Below are 17140 nucleotides of genomic sequence, written 5' to 3'. Positions count from 1 at the left end.
TGACCTCTGGCAGGGGAAAGCTGTGTCCAGGGTCTTCACAGCGGCCTCCAAGCCCCCTCTCCCACTAGTTCCCACCTTTCACTTGTAAACAAAGGAGGGAAAAAAACATTCTCAACTGTAAACAAAGTGTATAACTTCCGTGTTTTAAGTTGTAAACAAAGTAAAAAAGTTTTAAAAAATCTCCACTTGTAAACAAAGTAACAAAAATTTAAAGTCCCCAGTTCTTGACATCAGACAAAGTAACAAATGTGAGTTTTGTGAAACAGGGTTCTAACAGTCATTCTTTCCCTTTCTAAGGGAGTAAAGGAGGTGGCGTTAGCTGAGTCACTTGGGTGGCCTGTGGCGGGGCAGTGGCACCTACATTCTGGGTCTTGAATTCCCGTTTCTGCTCCCTGGCTTCCCCTGGAGGCAGTGTGGGCATGGAATGGCACCGCAGACAGTTCTCCTCAGGCGGCCCAGGCAGGCAGGGCTGAGTAGAGGCCATCGCCCCTCCCGAGGGAGAAAGGAAAGCCCTGCTCTGTAAACACGACTGCTGTGTCCACCACCACAGCACCAGTCCTGGGTCATAAGGCAGTAAATGGCAGGGACTCCATGTAATAAACACACATCCACGAGGGGGGGGGCACGAGCAAGCCTCCGTGGGGCGGCCAGAGGACCCGGTGTCCAAGACCCACCCTAGCCCCAGAAAGTTGGCCTGTGGGGCACTGAAGAAAAAGCGAAGATAGTTCTATACTTAGGGCCCTGACAATCTTCAGATCAACCTGGGGTGGGGAGGGGAATGAGGGCGTCTGTCCCCATTGGACTCCCCGGTAAGATGAGAGAAAAGAACATATGGTTTGTTAGGGACCCAAATGGGGCCAGACTCTGCATCTCTCTCCCTTTGTCCCCTCCCTCTCTCAGCCCAGCCTCAGAACCCCGGGAGACAGAAAAGCTGAAAAATAACATAAGCATATCTCTCTGGTTACAAAGGTACAAAATGTATAAAAGTCCCCCCTCAGTCCCCACCCCTGCACCTGTCTCACGCATGCTCACAGATGCGCTTGAACCTCTGCCCTGCCACCATGGGGGGCACACGGGGCTCTCTCACGGTCAGCCCCAGCTCCTGCTGGTCCAAATCCTCCTTTGCCCGCAGCCGTTCCTCATCAGGACAGGCGGCCCCTCAGGAGTGACCCTCACTTCTGGGAACTCTGTAGAGTTGAATGCAGAAATCAAAGTTAGTTGCTGAGAGGACCCAAAATCAGGCACCCTGACCTGGCCCTCCTCCCCATCACTCTTGTCCACTCTGGCCCTCTCAGTCCTCCAGCCATTCCGAACCCCCAGAAGCAAGGCTTCTTGGACCCTAAGCCTTTTCTCTGAGCACTTGGCAAGCACCTACTATGCTTGACAGAGAATGTCTCACGACCACATGTGTTGCTTACTACAGATGAGGACCCAGGGCTCTCAGGCTCACAGAGCTTGTGCCTGCCTAAGGCCACACAGCTACTGAGGTGAGGGGCAGAACTCAAACTCAGGTCTGTGCAGCTCCAGAGGCAGAGCCCGTGTGCAGTCCCCTAGCCCTCCCACGCTGCCAGACGCCAAGGCTGGGCCGGAGGGGACCAAGTGCTGGGCAAGCGCCCATGCATCCCACCCCTCAGCACCCTCTAGAGCCTTCTTCCTCCCTCTCCTCCATCTGTGCTTTCCAAGGCTGGGTCCTGCTCGTTCTTGGTCTCCTGCCCCACCCTCAGAAACATCTTCTCCCCAAAACCGTCTCACATTCTACAGACCCACACACACAGCCTGACCTAGCTGCTTACACCCTCAGCCCTATTTTTTTTTTTTTTTTCCGTACTGGGAATGGAACCCAGGGGCATTCTACCTCCGAGCTACACTCCCAGCCCTATTTTTTAGTCTTTTTATTTTTAAAACAGAATCTCACCGAGTTGTGAAAGGCCTCACTAAATAGCTGAGGCTGTCTGCGAAGCACAAAGCTGAGGCTGTGAACCACAATCCTCCCGTCTCAGCCTCTCTCTTTTTGTGAGTCTAGAGATGGAACCCAGGGGCATTTTACCTCTGAGCTATATCCCCTGCCCTATTTTTAATTTTTTTTTATTTTGAAACAGGGTCTCACTAAGTTGAAGAGGGCCTCATTAAGTAGCTGAGGCTGTCTGCAAAATGCGATATCCGGTAGCAGCCTCCCGAATGCTGGCCTCAAACTCTTGAATGCTGGGATTACAAGCATGTGCCACCATGCCCAGCTCCTAGCCCTAATTTTATTTATTTATTTTATTTTATTTTTTATTTTTATTTTTATTTTTTTTTTGGTGGTGGTACTGGGGTTCCTGGAAACCCTTCTACCTCCAGGCTACACTCCCAGACCTATTTTATAGTGTTTTTTTTTTTGTTTTGTTTTGTTTTGTTTTTAATTTGGAAACAGGGTCTCTTAAGCCAGCACAGCTGGCTTCGAACCTGAGCAATCCTCCAGTCTCTGACTCCCAAGCACAGGGATTACAAGCGTGCGTCACCACGCCTGGCCTATTTTTTATTCTTTATTTTGAAACAGAGTGGAGAGCCCGGGATGGTGGCGCACGCTTGTAATCCCAGCGCTTGGGAGGCTGAGACAGGAAGATCACACAGATTCAAAGCCACCCTTAGCTACTTAGAGAGGCTCTCAGCAACTTAGTGAGACCCTGTTTCCAAGTAAAGTTTAAAATAGTTCTGGGAGTGTAGCCCGAAGGTAGAAAGCCTCTGGGTTCCACCCCTAGTACCACAAAAAAAAAAAAAAAAACAAATAAAATAGGTCTGGGAGTATAGCCCAGAGGTAGAAAAAAAAAGCCCCTGAGTTCTACCCCCAGTACCAATAGATAAATAAATAAATAAAACGAAACACAGGCCGGGCGTGGTAGTGCACGCTTGTAATCCCTGTGCTTGGGAGGCGGAGACAGGAGGATCACGTAGGTTCAAAGCCAGCCGTGCTGGCTTAAGAGACCCTGTTTCCAAAAACTAAAAAAAGTATAAAATAGGTCTGGGAGTGTAGCCCGGAGATAGAAGGGCTTCCAGGAACCCCAGTACCACCAAATAAAAAAAAAAAAAAAAAAAAGAGAGAGAGAGAGAGAGAAAGAAAAGAAACACAGTCTTGTTGAGTTTCAAAGGGCCTCATTAAGTAGCTGAGTTTATCTGCAAATCATGTCTTCCTGTCTCTGCTTCCCAAATGCTGGGATTACAGTGTACCACCACGCCCAGCTTTTTTTTAGTTTTTAACAAGGTCTCACTGAGGCTGGCCTTGAACCTGTGATCCTCCTGTCTCAGCCTCCAAAGATCTGGGATCACAGATGTGTGCTACCAAGCCCGGCTTGCCTCTCCTCCTTCTTGGACTGCAGGGTAGACAGTTACTGCTGGGTGTGTCTGCCATCCTCCACCAGACAGACACCCTGCAGGCACCCAAGACTAGCAGGTCCCAACTCAGCACCTCTGAGCCCCACCCACCACACCCCACAGATCCCCCAGACAGGAGGAATTTAATAACTGACCAAATACAGGAGGGAATGAATGATTTATCCTCCAAGCAAGCCCTCCAGTTAGGCACATTCCCTATCCCAGGATTAGTCCCTCCTGGTTACTTCCTCTCTAGACCTGGCTCCTACCTTGCCCCTAGCTCCAGCCCTTGGCAGGCACCCCTCACTCTTCCCTCTTCTGGGAGGGGAGGGGAGAGAAGCTGGCTCCACTCTTACAGCCAGTAGGTGAGTCCCTCCCGGGCACACTGCCATTCCTGGACAGGATTCTGTCCCCAGTGTGTGGCCTCCTTGCTGGGCAGAACGGGGTAGCCGGCACCTTTTTGACCAGGCCATCCCATAAGGGAGGAGCCCTCCAGGTACCCAGGAGTTGCCTGCTTACTCTGAGTCCGGGGACAGCTCTGAGAGGCTGTGGGAGGTGGCCGAGCGAGGTGTGGAGGGCCCAAGCGCCGAGGCCGTGGCAGAAGGCGTAGCAGTGGTGTGGGGGCCGGAGGGCGTGCTGGAGGACTGCACGGAGGAGAGGGCCGAGGAGTTGAAGGAGGCCAGGATGGAGGACAGAATGTCCAGCTGCTCCGTGGAGGGGCCATGGCTGGGGCCGCTGGCTGGGTCCTCCCTTGCTCTGGGCAGTGGCAAGGGTGGTCCGAGGGCCTCTCGCGAGGTATGCCGACTAGGCACCTGGTCCAGCCGCTCCCGAGAGTTCGAGCCCCTAGACAGAGAGTCCGGGGGCCGGGAGGGCAGGAGGGGGTCCCTTGAGAGTTGCCGCTGGGGAGACAGGGGCAGAGCGGTGTGCTGTGGGTCAAGGTCCCGGGCACGGCGGGGTGGGGGCAGCGTGCTCAGCCACTCTCGAGGTGCTCCCAAGTCCAGCGCATCCCGCGACCCAAAGCGGCCAGCCACGGCTCCAGGGTAGTCCCGGGGTGGCTGCCTCCGAGGCAGGGTGCTGCCCCGATCTCTGGGCTCAGGGCGGCCTGACGCAGCATCCAGGCGTTCCTGGGAGCCCAGCCGGCTCAGGGGGTGCAGGAGGGGACCAGGGCCCGGTTCCAGCCGCTCACGGCTCAGCTGCCGCCTCAGGAGCAAGTCCAGCTGTTCTCGAGAGGAGTAGCGACTGGCCGGCTGGGATAGGCTGCCCGTGCCCCCGCCGGCGTAGATGCGGCCGTAAGAGGCGGCCGGCACTGCACGGTGGCCCAAGGTGGCCGCACGGCACCAGGACAGCTCAGGAGCACCTCGGGTCGGGGGCACCAGCGGGTACTGCAAGCGGTTCTTCAGGATGCCTAGGAAGGCACAAAATGGGAGCAGAGGGGAGGGCAGGTGGGAATCCTGAGCCTAGGTTTGTGGCAGCTGCTGGGCCCCTCAGAGGAGTTAGGAGCAGAGGCCACCCTGTGGGGTCCTAGAGGGGCAGCGGGGCAGGGGTCAGGGCAGGAACGCAGCAATGCTCTGGGGACAGGAGAGGTCAGAAAAGGGGTACCCGCCAGGTCCAGAAATGCGGGCCGAGGCCAAAGGGGCAAAACCATTTGTGTTGGACAGGGACAACCTCTGGGGATTGGCAATCCTAAGATCTCTGAAAAGCAGATTTGGGATGGGGAAGGGGGAGGAATCCTATGGATCCCTGGATTCCCATGGCAGAGGCCAGGGCGTGGTGGGGCAGAAATCCCCTGGGTCAGGATAGCATAGCGGCTGTCCCCGGAACAGGAGCAGGGTAGAGGGGGAGAAGCCTTCCAGATCTGAGTAAGAGGAGCCCTCAGCATGGGGTCAGAAGGCTGAAACCTGCTGGGTCAGGGCCCAGGCCTCCTCCACGGTTCCTGCAGTACAACCAAAGGCCAGGGCTCATACCTTTCCTCTGGTGCTGGGCCCGGCCCAGGGAGGCTTCGTCCCCACTGGTCAGGGCCAGGTCCGGCTGGTTGTTGTTGGCCGCATCTTTGCTGGTGTCCAGCCCCAGGCGCCTCTCAGAGCCCCAGGTCTGCAGAGCACAGGGGGCTGCCTCACACTCGCCCAGAGCTGGCCAGTAGGACAGGAGATCATTGCCGTCCACATCTGTGGAGCCATGGCAGGTTAGAGGTGCCTCGGCCCGACCTCGGCACTCGTGAGCCTCGTGAGCCCCACTCAGTGACCCTGCCTCTAATGGCCCTCGGGAGCCCTGGCTGTTTTCCCCTTGGTGTGTGTGTGTGGCACTGGGGATAGAACCCAGGGGCTTTCTACCTCTGAATTACACCCCCAACCCTATTTTTTATTCTTTATTTTGAAACAGGGTCTTATGGATTTGCAAAGTGCCTCACCAAGTAGCTAAGGCTGGCCGTGAACCACCACCCTCCCATCTCAGCCTCCTGAATGCTGGGATTACAAGTGTGTGCTACCACACCCAGCTTATTTCTTTGGCTTTTCAAACAGGATCTTGCTAAATTGCTGAGGCTGGCTTTCAAGCTGCAATCCTCTTGTCTCAGCCTCCAAAGCACTAGATTGTGGCGTGAACCACTGCGTGCCTTGGCTGTTCTCACTGAGCAGAGGTTGGAACCAGAGGATGTCTCCTCCAAGACCAAGGCACCATCCAGAGAAGGGATCAGGGGTAAGTCTTCATCCCTAACTAAAATGGACTAAGTCTGATGGCTAAGGGGTGGGGAAGACAGGGTGGGTCCTGACCTACAGGAAGCTGAGGCTGATGGGGCAATGTGCCACTCTGACACCCTGAACTCATGCCCAAGCTGCCCCTGGGGATGGTGCATGGGGTTCCCTGACGATGACCCCAGAGGTTCCCAATGTGTAGACCCAGGGATCCTGAGGGGCCGGCAGGATCCCTGCATCACATCTAAGTAGAAATGGGGTGTCCCTCGGTCACCTTTGGGGTGCGTGAGGAGCCTCTCGCTCTGGGCTGCCCTGCGGAGTGGACGCTGGAAACGCCCTCGTGTCCGGCCATTGTCCTCGCTTTCTGAGGATGGGATGGACAGACTCCTTTCCTCCTCCAGGGACAGGTCACTGTCCGAGTCAGAGTCTGCACCTGGAGTCGAGACAGTCACAGAGAGGAAGGTATGGTAGCAGCTTGGGGTGGCAAGGGAATAGGGGCATGAGGCCAGGGCCTGGGGCCAAGGGTCTGGGGTGGGCACAGCAAGGGGGTATGGTGCTGGGCCTGGGCAGAGCTTGGCACAGGGGTGAGAACAGAAGAGCTGTACTCCTCAGGGGTGGGCGAGGGGCCAGGGCTGGATTGGTGGGTGGGTGCTTCCTGAGGCAGTGGCCTGGGGCAGCTGGTCCCATCCCACTAGCCACTGCTCCCGGGTGGGGAAGGAGGGAATCAGAAGAGGCCCTCTGCCTCCCTCCTCCCGGGCCCAGGGCTCTAGCCCTACCCGCATCTCTATGAAACATGGCCACGTCCAGGTCGGTGGGGCCAGAGTGAGCCTGGAGGCTGTGGTCTGTGTGTTCTGCAGCCGAGCTATGTCGAACCAGGACATTGTCCCTGGAAATGCAAGACTCCTGTCAAAGAGGGTGCCGGAAGCCTCAGCACTTCTGAGCAGTGCTCAACGGCGTGTGGGGTGGCCTGGGAGGCTTCTGGGCAGAGGTGGCTGCAAGACCCCAGGTGGTCGGGACAGGCGGAGCCAGACGCCTTCAGATCAGGTGACGCCAGCTCCATGTGGGTGCTGGACTGAAACCACATGGCCGCTCACCTGAGGTAGCTGCGGCCCCGCTGGCTGTCCTGGTCCTGGTTCCGACCTGAGCGCGCGCTGCTCACCGAGGAGACGGTGGAAGCACCAAGCGTGATGCGGATGAGGCCGCTCTCCTCAAAGAGGGCTGTGTTGTTATAGGCCCCAGGCCCCTGGGGAGGTGGGTGGACAGGGGTAGGAGCAGCCCTGACGAAGCCCCAGGCCCAGGCCTCCAGGGCACCTCCCGACTCCCCAGCCCCGCAGCCCCTCACCATCCCGGGTGCCGGCCTTGTCTCCTCGGGCACTGCCTTCCTGCCCAGACAGGCTGGTGTCCAGGCAGCCCGGGCATCTGCATTCAGGACACAGAAGAGCAGCAACACCGCCAGGCCCTGGAGGTCAGCAAGGGTCAGCGAAGACCGCCAGGAGGCCAGAGAAGGTCAGAACAGGGTGACCAGAGGATAAACCCAGGGCCCGCGGAGGCGCCCACAGGTCACCAGAGTGGCCAGCTGTTACTGATGCTGGGGAAAGCCACTGGGGGCAGGGAGAAGTCTGAGCAGCAGGAGTGACTCGGTGATGGGTCAGGCATCAGCAGGAGGCCGGTGAAGGCCGACCCGGGATCGGCACTCATCCTGACAGCGTCTAGCTGAGACGCTCCAGGCCCGGGCTCAGTGGCTAGGGCCAATGTCTGGTCTGGGGTCCACGCCCTGCTCAGGGCTGGGCCCAGCTGCTGAAGTCCTGTCCAGGCCGAGGGTGGGGGTGAGGTACCTGGAGGCCACAGAGTCCGGCATGGAGGTAGTGGAAGGCTAGGATGCTGTGGTTGACTGCCAGAAGGCCAAAGAGCCAGGAGGCGCTGACCAGCAGAAGAAGCAGGAAGGAGCTACGCAGGGTCCTGCCAGGAAGACACTCAGGGTCAAGCAGGGCTCGTGCGGGGGACATGGGAGGACACACAGGGTCTCACTGGACAGAGAGGAACTCATGCAGGAACATGAAGGTCTCAGGGGGACTCTCGGGGACACAGGCGGTCACGCAATGAACAGAAGGGGCTCAGGGAGCTATGAGCGGATGTGGGGGAAAGAGGAGTGTGGGCACCCTGGGAGAAAACGAGGGAGATAGGTGGGAAGACCTGGGGCAGAGGGCACAGCGAGTCGCTCAGAGCGCAGGAGCCTGGGGAGGCCTAGGGACAAGGAGATCGCAGAGTGGGAGGGTGTGTGGGTCCGGAGAGGGACCACAGGCCAGGACTTATCCCTCCCTTCATCCAGGTTTGGAGCCCAGCCAACACCGGAGATGCTGGGGTGGCAGGCAGGAGTCATCCAGACAGGGACCACCATCCCATCCTGAGAACCATCCCATCTCCCAGCCAGCCAACTCACAGCACAGAGGTCTTCTTGGCCTCCCTCTGCCCCGTGGAGCAGGATGTCCGGGCAGCAAGAAGAAACATGGTCCCATTCATCTGGATCCACCGCCGAGACATGGAGCAGGGCAGGGGAGAGAAAGGGAGACCGTGAGAGACAGGGACAGAGAGACCAACATTACATGGAGAGGAAGGACCGGTGAGCGCGCGCGCGCGCGCGCACACACACACACACACACACACACACAGAAACACACTAGAAGTAAAAAGAGGAAGCCAGGCACGGTGGTGCATGCTTACAATCTCAGTATTCGAGTCAGGTGTGGTGGGGCACGCTTATAATCCCTGCGCTTGGGAGGCTGAGACAGGAGGATTGCACAGGTTTGAAGCCAGCCTCAGCTACCTAGTGAGGCTCTTGGCAACTTAGTAAGACCTTGTTTCCAACTAAAATATAAAATAGGTCTGAGAGTATAGCCCAGAGATAGAAAGCCACTGGATTCTACCCCCGGTACCACACACACACACACATAAATAAATAAATAAATAAATAAATAAATAAATAAATAAATAAATATCCCAGTACTTGAGAGGCTGAGACTGGAGGCTCGCAGGTTCACGGCCAGCCTCAGCAATTCATGAGAACCTTCACAACTTAGTGAGACCTTGTTTCAAAAAATAAAGAAGAGCCAAACCTGGTGGTGCATGCTTGTAATCCCAGCATTTGGGAGACTGAGACAGGAGGATGGCAGTCTAGGGAAGTATCTTGGAGGTAGAATCCCCCTAAGTCCCACCCCCAGTACCCCCCCCCCGACACACACACACACAAAAGACAGAAAAAAAAAAAAGACAGAGGAGCTTAACATCACAGAAGCCAGAGATGGACACTAGAGAGGGGCTGAGAGATGGAGGGAGAGGTTGAGAGAACGGCCAAGCTGCTGATCTTATACCCTCCGTTTCCTTTTTCTTTCCTTTTTTCTTTTTCTTTTTCTTGGAAACAGGGTCTCTTAAGCCAGTGAGGTTGGCTTCGAACCAGCGGGATCCTCCTGTCTCTGCTCCCAAGCACGGGGATTACAAGTGTGCACCACCACACCCAGCAGTCTTCTTATTTATTTATTTATTGTGGGTCTGGGGGTGGAACCCAGGGGCATTTGACCTCTGAGCTACACCCCCTGCCCAACTTTTTATTCTTGATTTTGAAACAGGGTCTCACTGAGTTGCGGAGGGCCTCACTAAGTAGCTGGGGCTGTCTGCGAACTGTGATCCTCCTGTCTCAGCCTCCCAAATGCTGGGATTACAAGCATGCGCCACCACCCCGGCCAGTCTTTTTATGTTTTATTTTTAATTTTTTTGGTGGCACTGGGGGTGGAACCCAGAGGCTTTCTACCTCCGGGCTATACTCCCAGACCTATTTTATATTTTATTTAGAAACAGGGTCTCACTAAGTTGCTGAGAGCCTCACTAAGTAGCTGAGGCTGGCTTCGAACCTGTGCGATCCTCCTGTCTCAGCCTCCCAAGCAAGCATGGGGATTACAAGCGTGCGCCACCACGCCCGGTGCTTTTTATGTTTTAAAACAGGATCTCAGTGAGTCGCAAAGGGCCTCACTAAGTAGCTGAGGCTGTCTGTGAGCTGGGATCCTCTGGTCTCCACCTCCCGAACGCTGGGATTACAAGCGTGCCCACCACACCCGGCTCATGCCCCCATCTTCATGTCAGCTTAGTGGGGAGCGGTCACTCCAGGACCAGGCAACAGAGGCAAAGGGAACCCAGGAGGCCAGTAGACTGTCACCAGTACCCCTCGGCGATGGCCACGCTTGCCCACAACCTTTCCATGCCTGAGGAAAGCACACGGGTGGCACCAGGTGTCGGCACTCACCACTAAGACAAGGACAACAGGGCCAGCGAAACTCCAGATGAGGGGTTCGTGGATGGAGATCCAGCAGAAGTCAGGGTTCCCATAGCCCTCAGGGTCCAGGCCAACAGCAAGGCCTTAGGAAGAGAAGGACCTAAGCAGTGTGTTCTAGCACTGCCGACCCCATGTGTGGGAGGAGCTGGGGTGAAGAGCCGGCACAGAGGGTAGAGGCTGGGGTCGTGATTCAGGTCAGGGGCAAGGTCAGGGTCAGCCTCACCCAGCAGCACGGCGGGGATGCCCCAACCCAGGGCGTGGTAGAAGCGCATGGCACCGCGGTCCACGTTGCGTGGCTCAACCTGCATGCGGTACAGGTGCAGGCCCTGCACCAGGAGCCACGCGAAGGTGCTGAGGAAGAAGTAGTGCAGGAGGATGGCCACTGCGGTGCACACCAGCTGGAAGCAGGAAGGGACCTCAGCACCGCCGCCTCTGGCTTCGCGGTGCTAGAGGCAGAACCCAGGGCATTCTACCTCTGAGCAACATCCCCACCCCATTTTATTTTTTCACTTTAAAACAGGGTTACTGCCGGGCATGGTGGCACATGCTTGTAATCCCCGCCACTTGGGAGGCTGAGACAGGAGGATCGCACAGGTTCGAAGCCAGCCTCAGCTACTTAGTGAGGCTCTCAGCAACTTAGTGAGACCCTGTTTCCAAATAAAATATAAAAAATGGGTCTGGGAGTATAGCCCGGAGGTAGAAAGCCTCTGGGTTCTACCCCCAGTACCACCAAAAACAATAAATAAAATAAATTAAATTAAATTAAATTAAAAAAAAAACAGGGTTACTGGGCATGGTGGTGTAAGCCTGTAATTTCAGTACATGGGAGGCTGAGACAGGAGTATGGCAGATTTGCAGCTAACCTCAGTAACTTAGTAAGACCCGATTTCAAAATAAAGAATAATGCTAAGTGAGATTAGTCAGTCACAAAAAATAAGATTAGTCAGTCACAAAAAAAATAATTTCCCTAATATGTGAGAGTTAGGGAGAAAAGAGGAGCAAACAAGATAACCTAAAGGAAGAGAAAGGAGGGAGAAGAGAAAAATCTCTAAAGCACACAATGTACTTAAACATATCGAAGTCAATCACTAAGCCAAGCAAGGAAGGGAGGGACGGGGAGGGAATGCGGTAGTATTTGGGTAGGGGTTAAATCAGCGATGAGTACATGTTTGTACACACAAGTTTTTTACCCCAATAAGTTGTATGAATATAATGCACCAATAAAAAAAATAAATAAATAAATAAATAATAAAAAAAAAAGAATAAGCTGGGTGTGGTAGCGCACGCTTGTAATCCCAGCATTTGGGAGGCTGAGACAGGAGGATTACGGTTAGAGGCCAGCCTCAGCTACTTAGTGAGGCCCTTTGCAACTCAGTGAGACTCTGCTTCAAAAAATAAAGAATAAAAAATAGAGCTAGAGCTGTAACTCGGAGGTAGAATGTCCCTGGGTTCCATCCCCAGTACTGAAAAAATAAAATAAACAGGGATAGGGGTGTAGCCTGGAAGAAGAATGCCTCTAGATTTGATACCCAGTACCACAAAACAAACAAGGTTTGCTAAGTTGCTAAGGCTGGTTTCAAATCTGTGACCCTCTTGTCTCAGCCTCCCAAGTACTGGGATTGCGGGCGTGCACCACCATGCCTGCTCATCGGCACCTCTTCTGCCTTGCCCCACTTCTGACCCTGCCCAGGCATCTGCTTCCCACCCTATCTCAGAGCAAGTTACCCCAGCATCCTGCCCAACCCCAGCCCAAGCTGAGCATCCCTGAAGCTTTGGCTCCAGTCTTCCCAGGCCCGCTGGGGTCACCTGGTTGTGGGTCCTGTGAATCCCCAGCAGGAAGAGGAGCTCTGCCGTGCCCAGGGCAGCTGCGACGTTGGCGTGAATCCCACGCACATTGGACTTGAGGCTGCGCAGACTCAGCAGGACAGCTGCGGTCAGCACCAGCGCAGCCACAGACACTGCCACAGCCACGTGGGTGAACATGGCCAGCAGCTCCAGATCGCCCTCCAGCCGCTGTGGAGACAGGGACGGTCACTGGGTGCTGGGTGGAGCCCCAATGCCCCTTCATCCTCCCGTGTCCTCAGGACCCTGGACGGAGCCCCACCTCACGGGGAGAGGCATCCATGAGGACGCCAAAGGTGCCCGTCCGGCTGCAGCGGCACCGCGCGTGGGAGCCGTTCCTGTGCACCAGTTCACAGTCCCGTGCCGTCCACATGCCGTGCTGGTCCTCCCTGCGGCCACAGGACAGTCAGCTCTAGCTTCCCCGCAGGGAGTGCCACTGCCAGGCAGGGACTGGTGGGGTCATGGGCGGGACCAAGGGTGCGGGGAATGGGGAGCAGCGTTCCTCGTGGGCCTAACTGTACAGGGGCAGGGGCGGGGGCCTCACGAGCCTCCCTGAGGCTTCCAGAGGGGCAAAAGGCTTCCAGAGGGGGTCCTCACGGGCCAGGTGGGTCCCATTGCACGCAGATGGCCTTGCTCCGATTCGCCGTCTGCAGGAGGCGGAACTCCAGGCTGATAGGGGACTCCAGGACACCCCTTAGGAAGTTGCGTCCATGGAACACAGCCACGCTGACCACCGGAGAGTTCATAACAGGGTTCTGGGGAAGCCTGAGAAGACACCCGACCTGGGCTTTGATACTGCTGCACCCCCGAGCTCTGAATGCCCACCTCCCCCTGTCCTTGTACCACCTGCACGGTGGACCCAGGGTCTAGGTTGCCCCCTCCTGCCCCTGCTGGGCTGCCAGGGGCTTCAGATTCACTGCTCAGACTGGTGTCTGAGGTCTAAGCAACTCCGGATAACCTCCAACTCCCCCCCTGACCCAAGCCTGACCTTGTTTCTATCAGCCAAGTGGCCTGTCTGGACCTGGCTCTGCACACATTGTGTGTGGCCGGCCGTCTTGAGCTCTGGGGCCGTCAGCCTGCTCTGCTGCTGCTTTGCACAGCCACAGAGGAGACACACAGAACCCAGCTCGGACGGGTCTCCCTGGAGCTGTGGCAGGAGCGTCTCTGTAATCTTCGAATCCACTTATCTTCCCACCAAAAAGGGGGTGCTGGACTGGGCGAGGCTCAGGAGTGAGGGGCCCGGGAGGAGCGCGACCCACAGTACCTGGCGCCCCGGCGCTCAGCCTGGAACTGGGCGGGGAGCAGCCCCCCCAAGGTGCGGTACACGAGCAGGATGACGATGGAGGTCCCAGGCTCAGGCTCGGGCTCTGGAGGGACTGGCGGGGGGCCCACGCTCGAGGTGGTGGAGTTTCCCATGCTGCTGCTTGTGGGCAGAACTGCCCGGGCGAGGGAAGAGCCAGTCAGTGACCTCTGACCCAGAGCACCCGCAAACCCAGCTCTGAACCCACCCCGGCAGGATGCACACCATCTCTTCCTTCCCTGCAGATCCAGAACTGGGGTGTGGGGGAGCAAGGCCCACGGAGGAACATTCGAGGCCTGGAAAGGGTCATCTGTGGTGGAGGGTCTGGTAAGCGAGGGGTACGGCAAGGTGAGTGGAGGGCTGACCTGGAGGGTCTCATGCTGGAGCTCTGAGGGGGGCAAAGTCCAATCGGGGAGAACTGGCAAGAGGGTGGCATGGCACCCAGGGAGGACATGGAGGCAGCAGCTGGCCTGGGGCACTCACGGGCTCTCACCTGCAGACGGGGATGGCCGTGGAGTCTGGGACGGCAGCAGCACGTGGGTGTGGGGATCCCAGGCATCCTGACCCCGAAAAAGGTTGCTATGGTAGCGGGGGTAGCGACGGGCCCCCCGGGTTGAACTGAGGTGTTCCACACGGTCAATGCTGAGCACTGCCCAGGAGAAAGAAGGGTGATGCCCATCAAGGACCTCTCCCCACACGCCCAGGTCCCGTTCCCACCTGTGAAAACTCACACCCATGTTCCAAGGCCACGTTTCCTGTGCTACCAGTGCAGAGCCTACTCCTACGCAGTACTGAGGGTGCCATCGGTCCCCAGCCCCGCGACCCGCCCCCACCACGCACTGATATTGGGTGTCACCAGCCCCACAGGGTTCAGGTATGTGAGCTCCATGTTCCTTGCGAGGGTGGCGGCGTATTCCTCCAGGTGCCGCACCAGCCCTGCGCTGCCTGGGGAGCCCCCGGGGGCCCGCCGCCCCAATGTCGCCCACAGGTCCCCCGTCTCCGGAGCAAGCAGTGCAGAGCCGGCCCACAGCAGATTCTAGGGGGACGGAGAGAGAGCTGGGCTTAGCTAGGTGGTGGGATAAGTGGGGGCAGGGAGGCTGGAGGGGTCTGGACAGGTGCTTAGAAGGGCCCCAACATGCAAGGGCTGGGATGGAAAGGCCCGGGACTTTCACTTCCCTCGGGGACAGGAGGGACCTAGCTGGGGGGTCAGGGCTGGGGCCAAGGGGCATGAACCTGAGAAATAGGGCCAGGGAACTGGGAAAACAGGATGCAGCCCACCTCGTTGAAGTGGGCATCTTGGGTGGCTGTCAGCCCAAAGCCCTGCTGATGGCTCTCAAAGGCCAGCAGGTAGGCCAGCAGGCGGGCAGTGACTCGGACATCTTGGCTAAAGTAGTGGTCGGTATGGCCGGTCACCTCCCGCAGCCGCTGAGCCAACTTCTTGGCCTCCACCGTGTCCAGTGCCGTCTTGTTCAGCTCCAGGCCGTCCAGCTGCCGGAACAACATGAGTGGCCGCTTGTGGTTCTACAGGCCTTCCTCAAGCCTTACAGGAAGAGGGCTGGCCAAACCAAAGGGCACCCAGGAAAGGCCAAGACCAAAGGCTGGGCCCCACCAGAGGCCTCGGGGGCGGGGGCAGGCAGGGGCAGGCCGGGGCGCTCTCACCAGCAGACTGAGCTCTCGGAAGGCCGGGGAGGTGCAGTTGAAGAGATCAGGCTCCAGCCAGCCCCGGTCCTCGTCACAGAGCCGCACAGCAGCACCTGGGGGTGAGCGAACCCTGGTTAGGCCTGGGGCCTGGATACCCCTGTGACAGCATGACCACAGCACCCTCTCCTATCCCAGGGGAGCCCCGAGGGAGAGGCTGGAATGACAGGCATCTATGGCTCAAGGCCTGGATACTGCAGCCCAGGCCGAGTGGGCCCCAGCTGCTTACTGGGCAATTCCTGAAGGGTCTGAGGACCATTCTCACCACCAACCACAGGAAGGAGAGCACGGGGATGGGGCTGTAGATACCTGGGATCCTCACACCCACACACACAGGCCCAGATTCACACACCACGCCGATGCCTGCAGCTACGCACACAAGCCCGTGGGCCGGGTCAAGCCTGCAGGCCCCTCACACTCACAAACACAACACAGACACGGTCTTCCAGGAGTACTGTGTGACCCGGGGGAGGTAGACACGAGGTTCCCACACAGACTTTAATTGCCCCAGGGGTGACTTGGCTGTCAGCCCCCTCTCGTGTCTATGGGATTGAGAAGGAATCTGAGGGAGAAAGTTGACCTGCGCCCTAGACAGGCTTGTAGTCACCAGCAAGAGTGACCCTCACTTAGAGAACCCCGTCCCTCCAAGACAGACTCACGTGCACAGACACGTGCACAGGCACAGAAAGACACACGCAGGCATGCATACACAGACAGCCTCTGTCCAGCCACTGCAGAGACCAAGCAGCAGGGGGCTTCCAAGGGGCCCTCAGGCGGCAGGGAGAAGCTGCTGGGTCCTCAGACAAGGGAGGGGGGTCTTCTGTGACCTCAGCCAGCACAGAAAACCCCAAAGGGACCTCAGGAATTGAGGATGGGTCTGCAGGGGTCTTAGGAAGTGGAAAGGACTCTGCAGAGTCCTGGGGTGATGGGGAGGAGTCTGAGGACCTCAGGCATCAGGGAAGGGCCTCCGGGAATATCAGGCAGTTGGGAACAGATTTTAGAGACTTCACGCAGCAGGGAGGGGTCTGCGGGGACCTTAAGCAGCCGAGGGATCTGCAAAAGCTCTGGCAATGGGAGGGGGCAGCGCACCTGAGCAAACACGTACCCCTTACCTGCACCCCGCAATCCTGCCCAGAAGCCAAGAGAAACAGATGAGGCTTAATGAGGGAAGGACCCAGAGCCCCTAGGAGGCAGTGAGGGGCCCAGTGGACCCCACCCCACTCCCACCTCTTTACACACAGAAGGCCACCCAACTCAGGAAAAGAGGCAGCTCCCAACCAGAGAATAGGCGCGCCCACCCTCAGCGATGCCCCCACACACTCACCCAGGGCCCCCCGGGGACAGGGCACCGTGGCCAAGACGCCGAACTTAGTCTGCGGCCACCACACGCCAGATCTCAAGGACTTGGGGCAGGCATCATAGAGCACTGAGGAGAGAGGGGGCTCAGCCAGGGGGCCAGGGTGTGAAGCAAGAGGCCCTCACGCCTGTTTCCCTCTGCCACACACCCAGGGCCACTGCCCACCACCCCTGCCGGCTTCTTAGGAGCTTGCCTGCCAGATTCTGCGATAGGTTAGCAAAGTACTGGGGGCAAACGAGGGCTCCCTGGTTTAACAGTCTCCCCCCAGGGAAGCTCCCCAGAGCCCTCTCCCCCAGCATGCCGCTGACCCCCGAGTGGCAGCCTGCTAGAACCAGCCCTTCACGGGTGCTTGGCGGAGCTCGCTCACCCCGGCAGCCGCTGGCTGTCACCTCTGCAAAGGGGCTGTCGCAGCTGTTACACTGACGGCCGAGGGCTCCCGGGCGGCAGGGGCACTGCCCGCTGTGGGGTGCACACGAACGCGAAGTGGAGCCCACGGGGTAGCAGTCACAAGGGAGGCACGCGTCACTGCCCCGTGGCCGGTAGTGGAACTCCTGTTTGAGGAGGGGTCAGGGGCCTGA

General features: G+C 57.6%; 1 protein-coding gene across 1 annotated transcript in view; it reads right to left on the bottom strand.

The window, feature by feature from the left end:
* Nucleotides 1-1159: 1159 nt before the first annotated feature.
* The window catches only part of CELSR3 (cadherin EGF LAG seven-pass G-type receptor 3), a gene marked incomplete at both ends in the record, with an annotated part of 29455 nt that continues 13474 nt past the window's right edge, over nucleotides 1160-17140 (bottom strand). The window contains 21 exon segments of the mRNA XM_080696662.1: nucleotides 1160-1187; nucleotides 3871-4756; nucleotides 5316-5516; nucleotides 6316-6474; nucleotides 6818-6927; nucleotides 7136-7284; nucleotides 7384-7500; nucleotides 7877-8000; nucleotides 8482-8561; nucleotides 10336-10448; nucleotides 10589-10763; nucleotides 12172-12378; nucleotides 12470-12596; nucleotides 12805-12972; nucleotides 13472-13643; nucleotides 14001-14156; nucleotides 14348-14543; nucleotides 14786-14995; nucleotides 15167-15278; nucleotides 16526-16631; nucleotides 16930-17113. Coding sequence (XP_080552788.1) covers nucleotides 1160-1187; nucleotides 3871-4756; nucleotides 5316-5516; nucleotides 6316-6474; nucleotides 6818-6927; nucleotides 7136-7284; nucleotides 7384-7500; nucleotides 7877-8000; nucleotides 8482-8561; nucleotides 10336-10448; nucleotides 10589-10763; nucleotides 12172-12378; nucleotides 12470-12596; nucleotides 12805-12972; nucleotides 13472-13643; nucleotides 14001-14156; nucleotides 14348-14543; nucleotides 14786-14995; nucleotides 15167-15278; nucleotides 16526-16631; nucleotides 16930-17113 — 3780 coding nt within the window.

This window comes from Muscardinus avellanarius (genome assembly GCF_963383645.1).
Source record: "Muscardinus avellanarius genome assembly, chromosome: 5".
In the NCBI taxonomy this organism is placed as follows: Eukaryota; Metazoa; Chordata; class Mammalia; order Rodentia; family Gliridae; genus Muscardinus; species Muscardinus avellanarius.
This window is presented reverse-complemented; position numbering and strand designations above follow the sequence as displayed.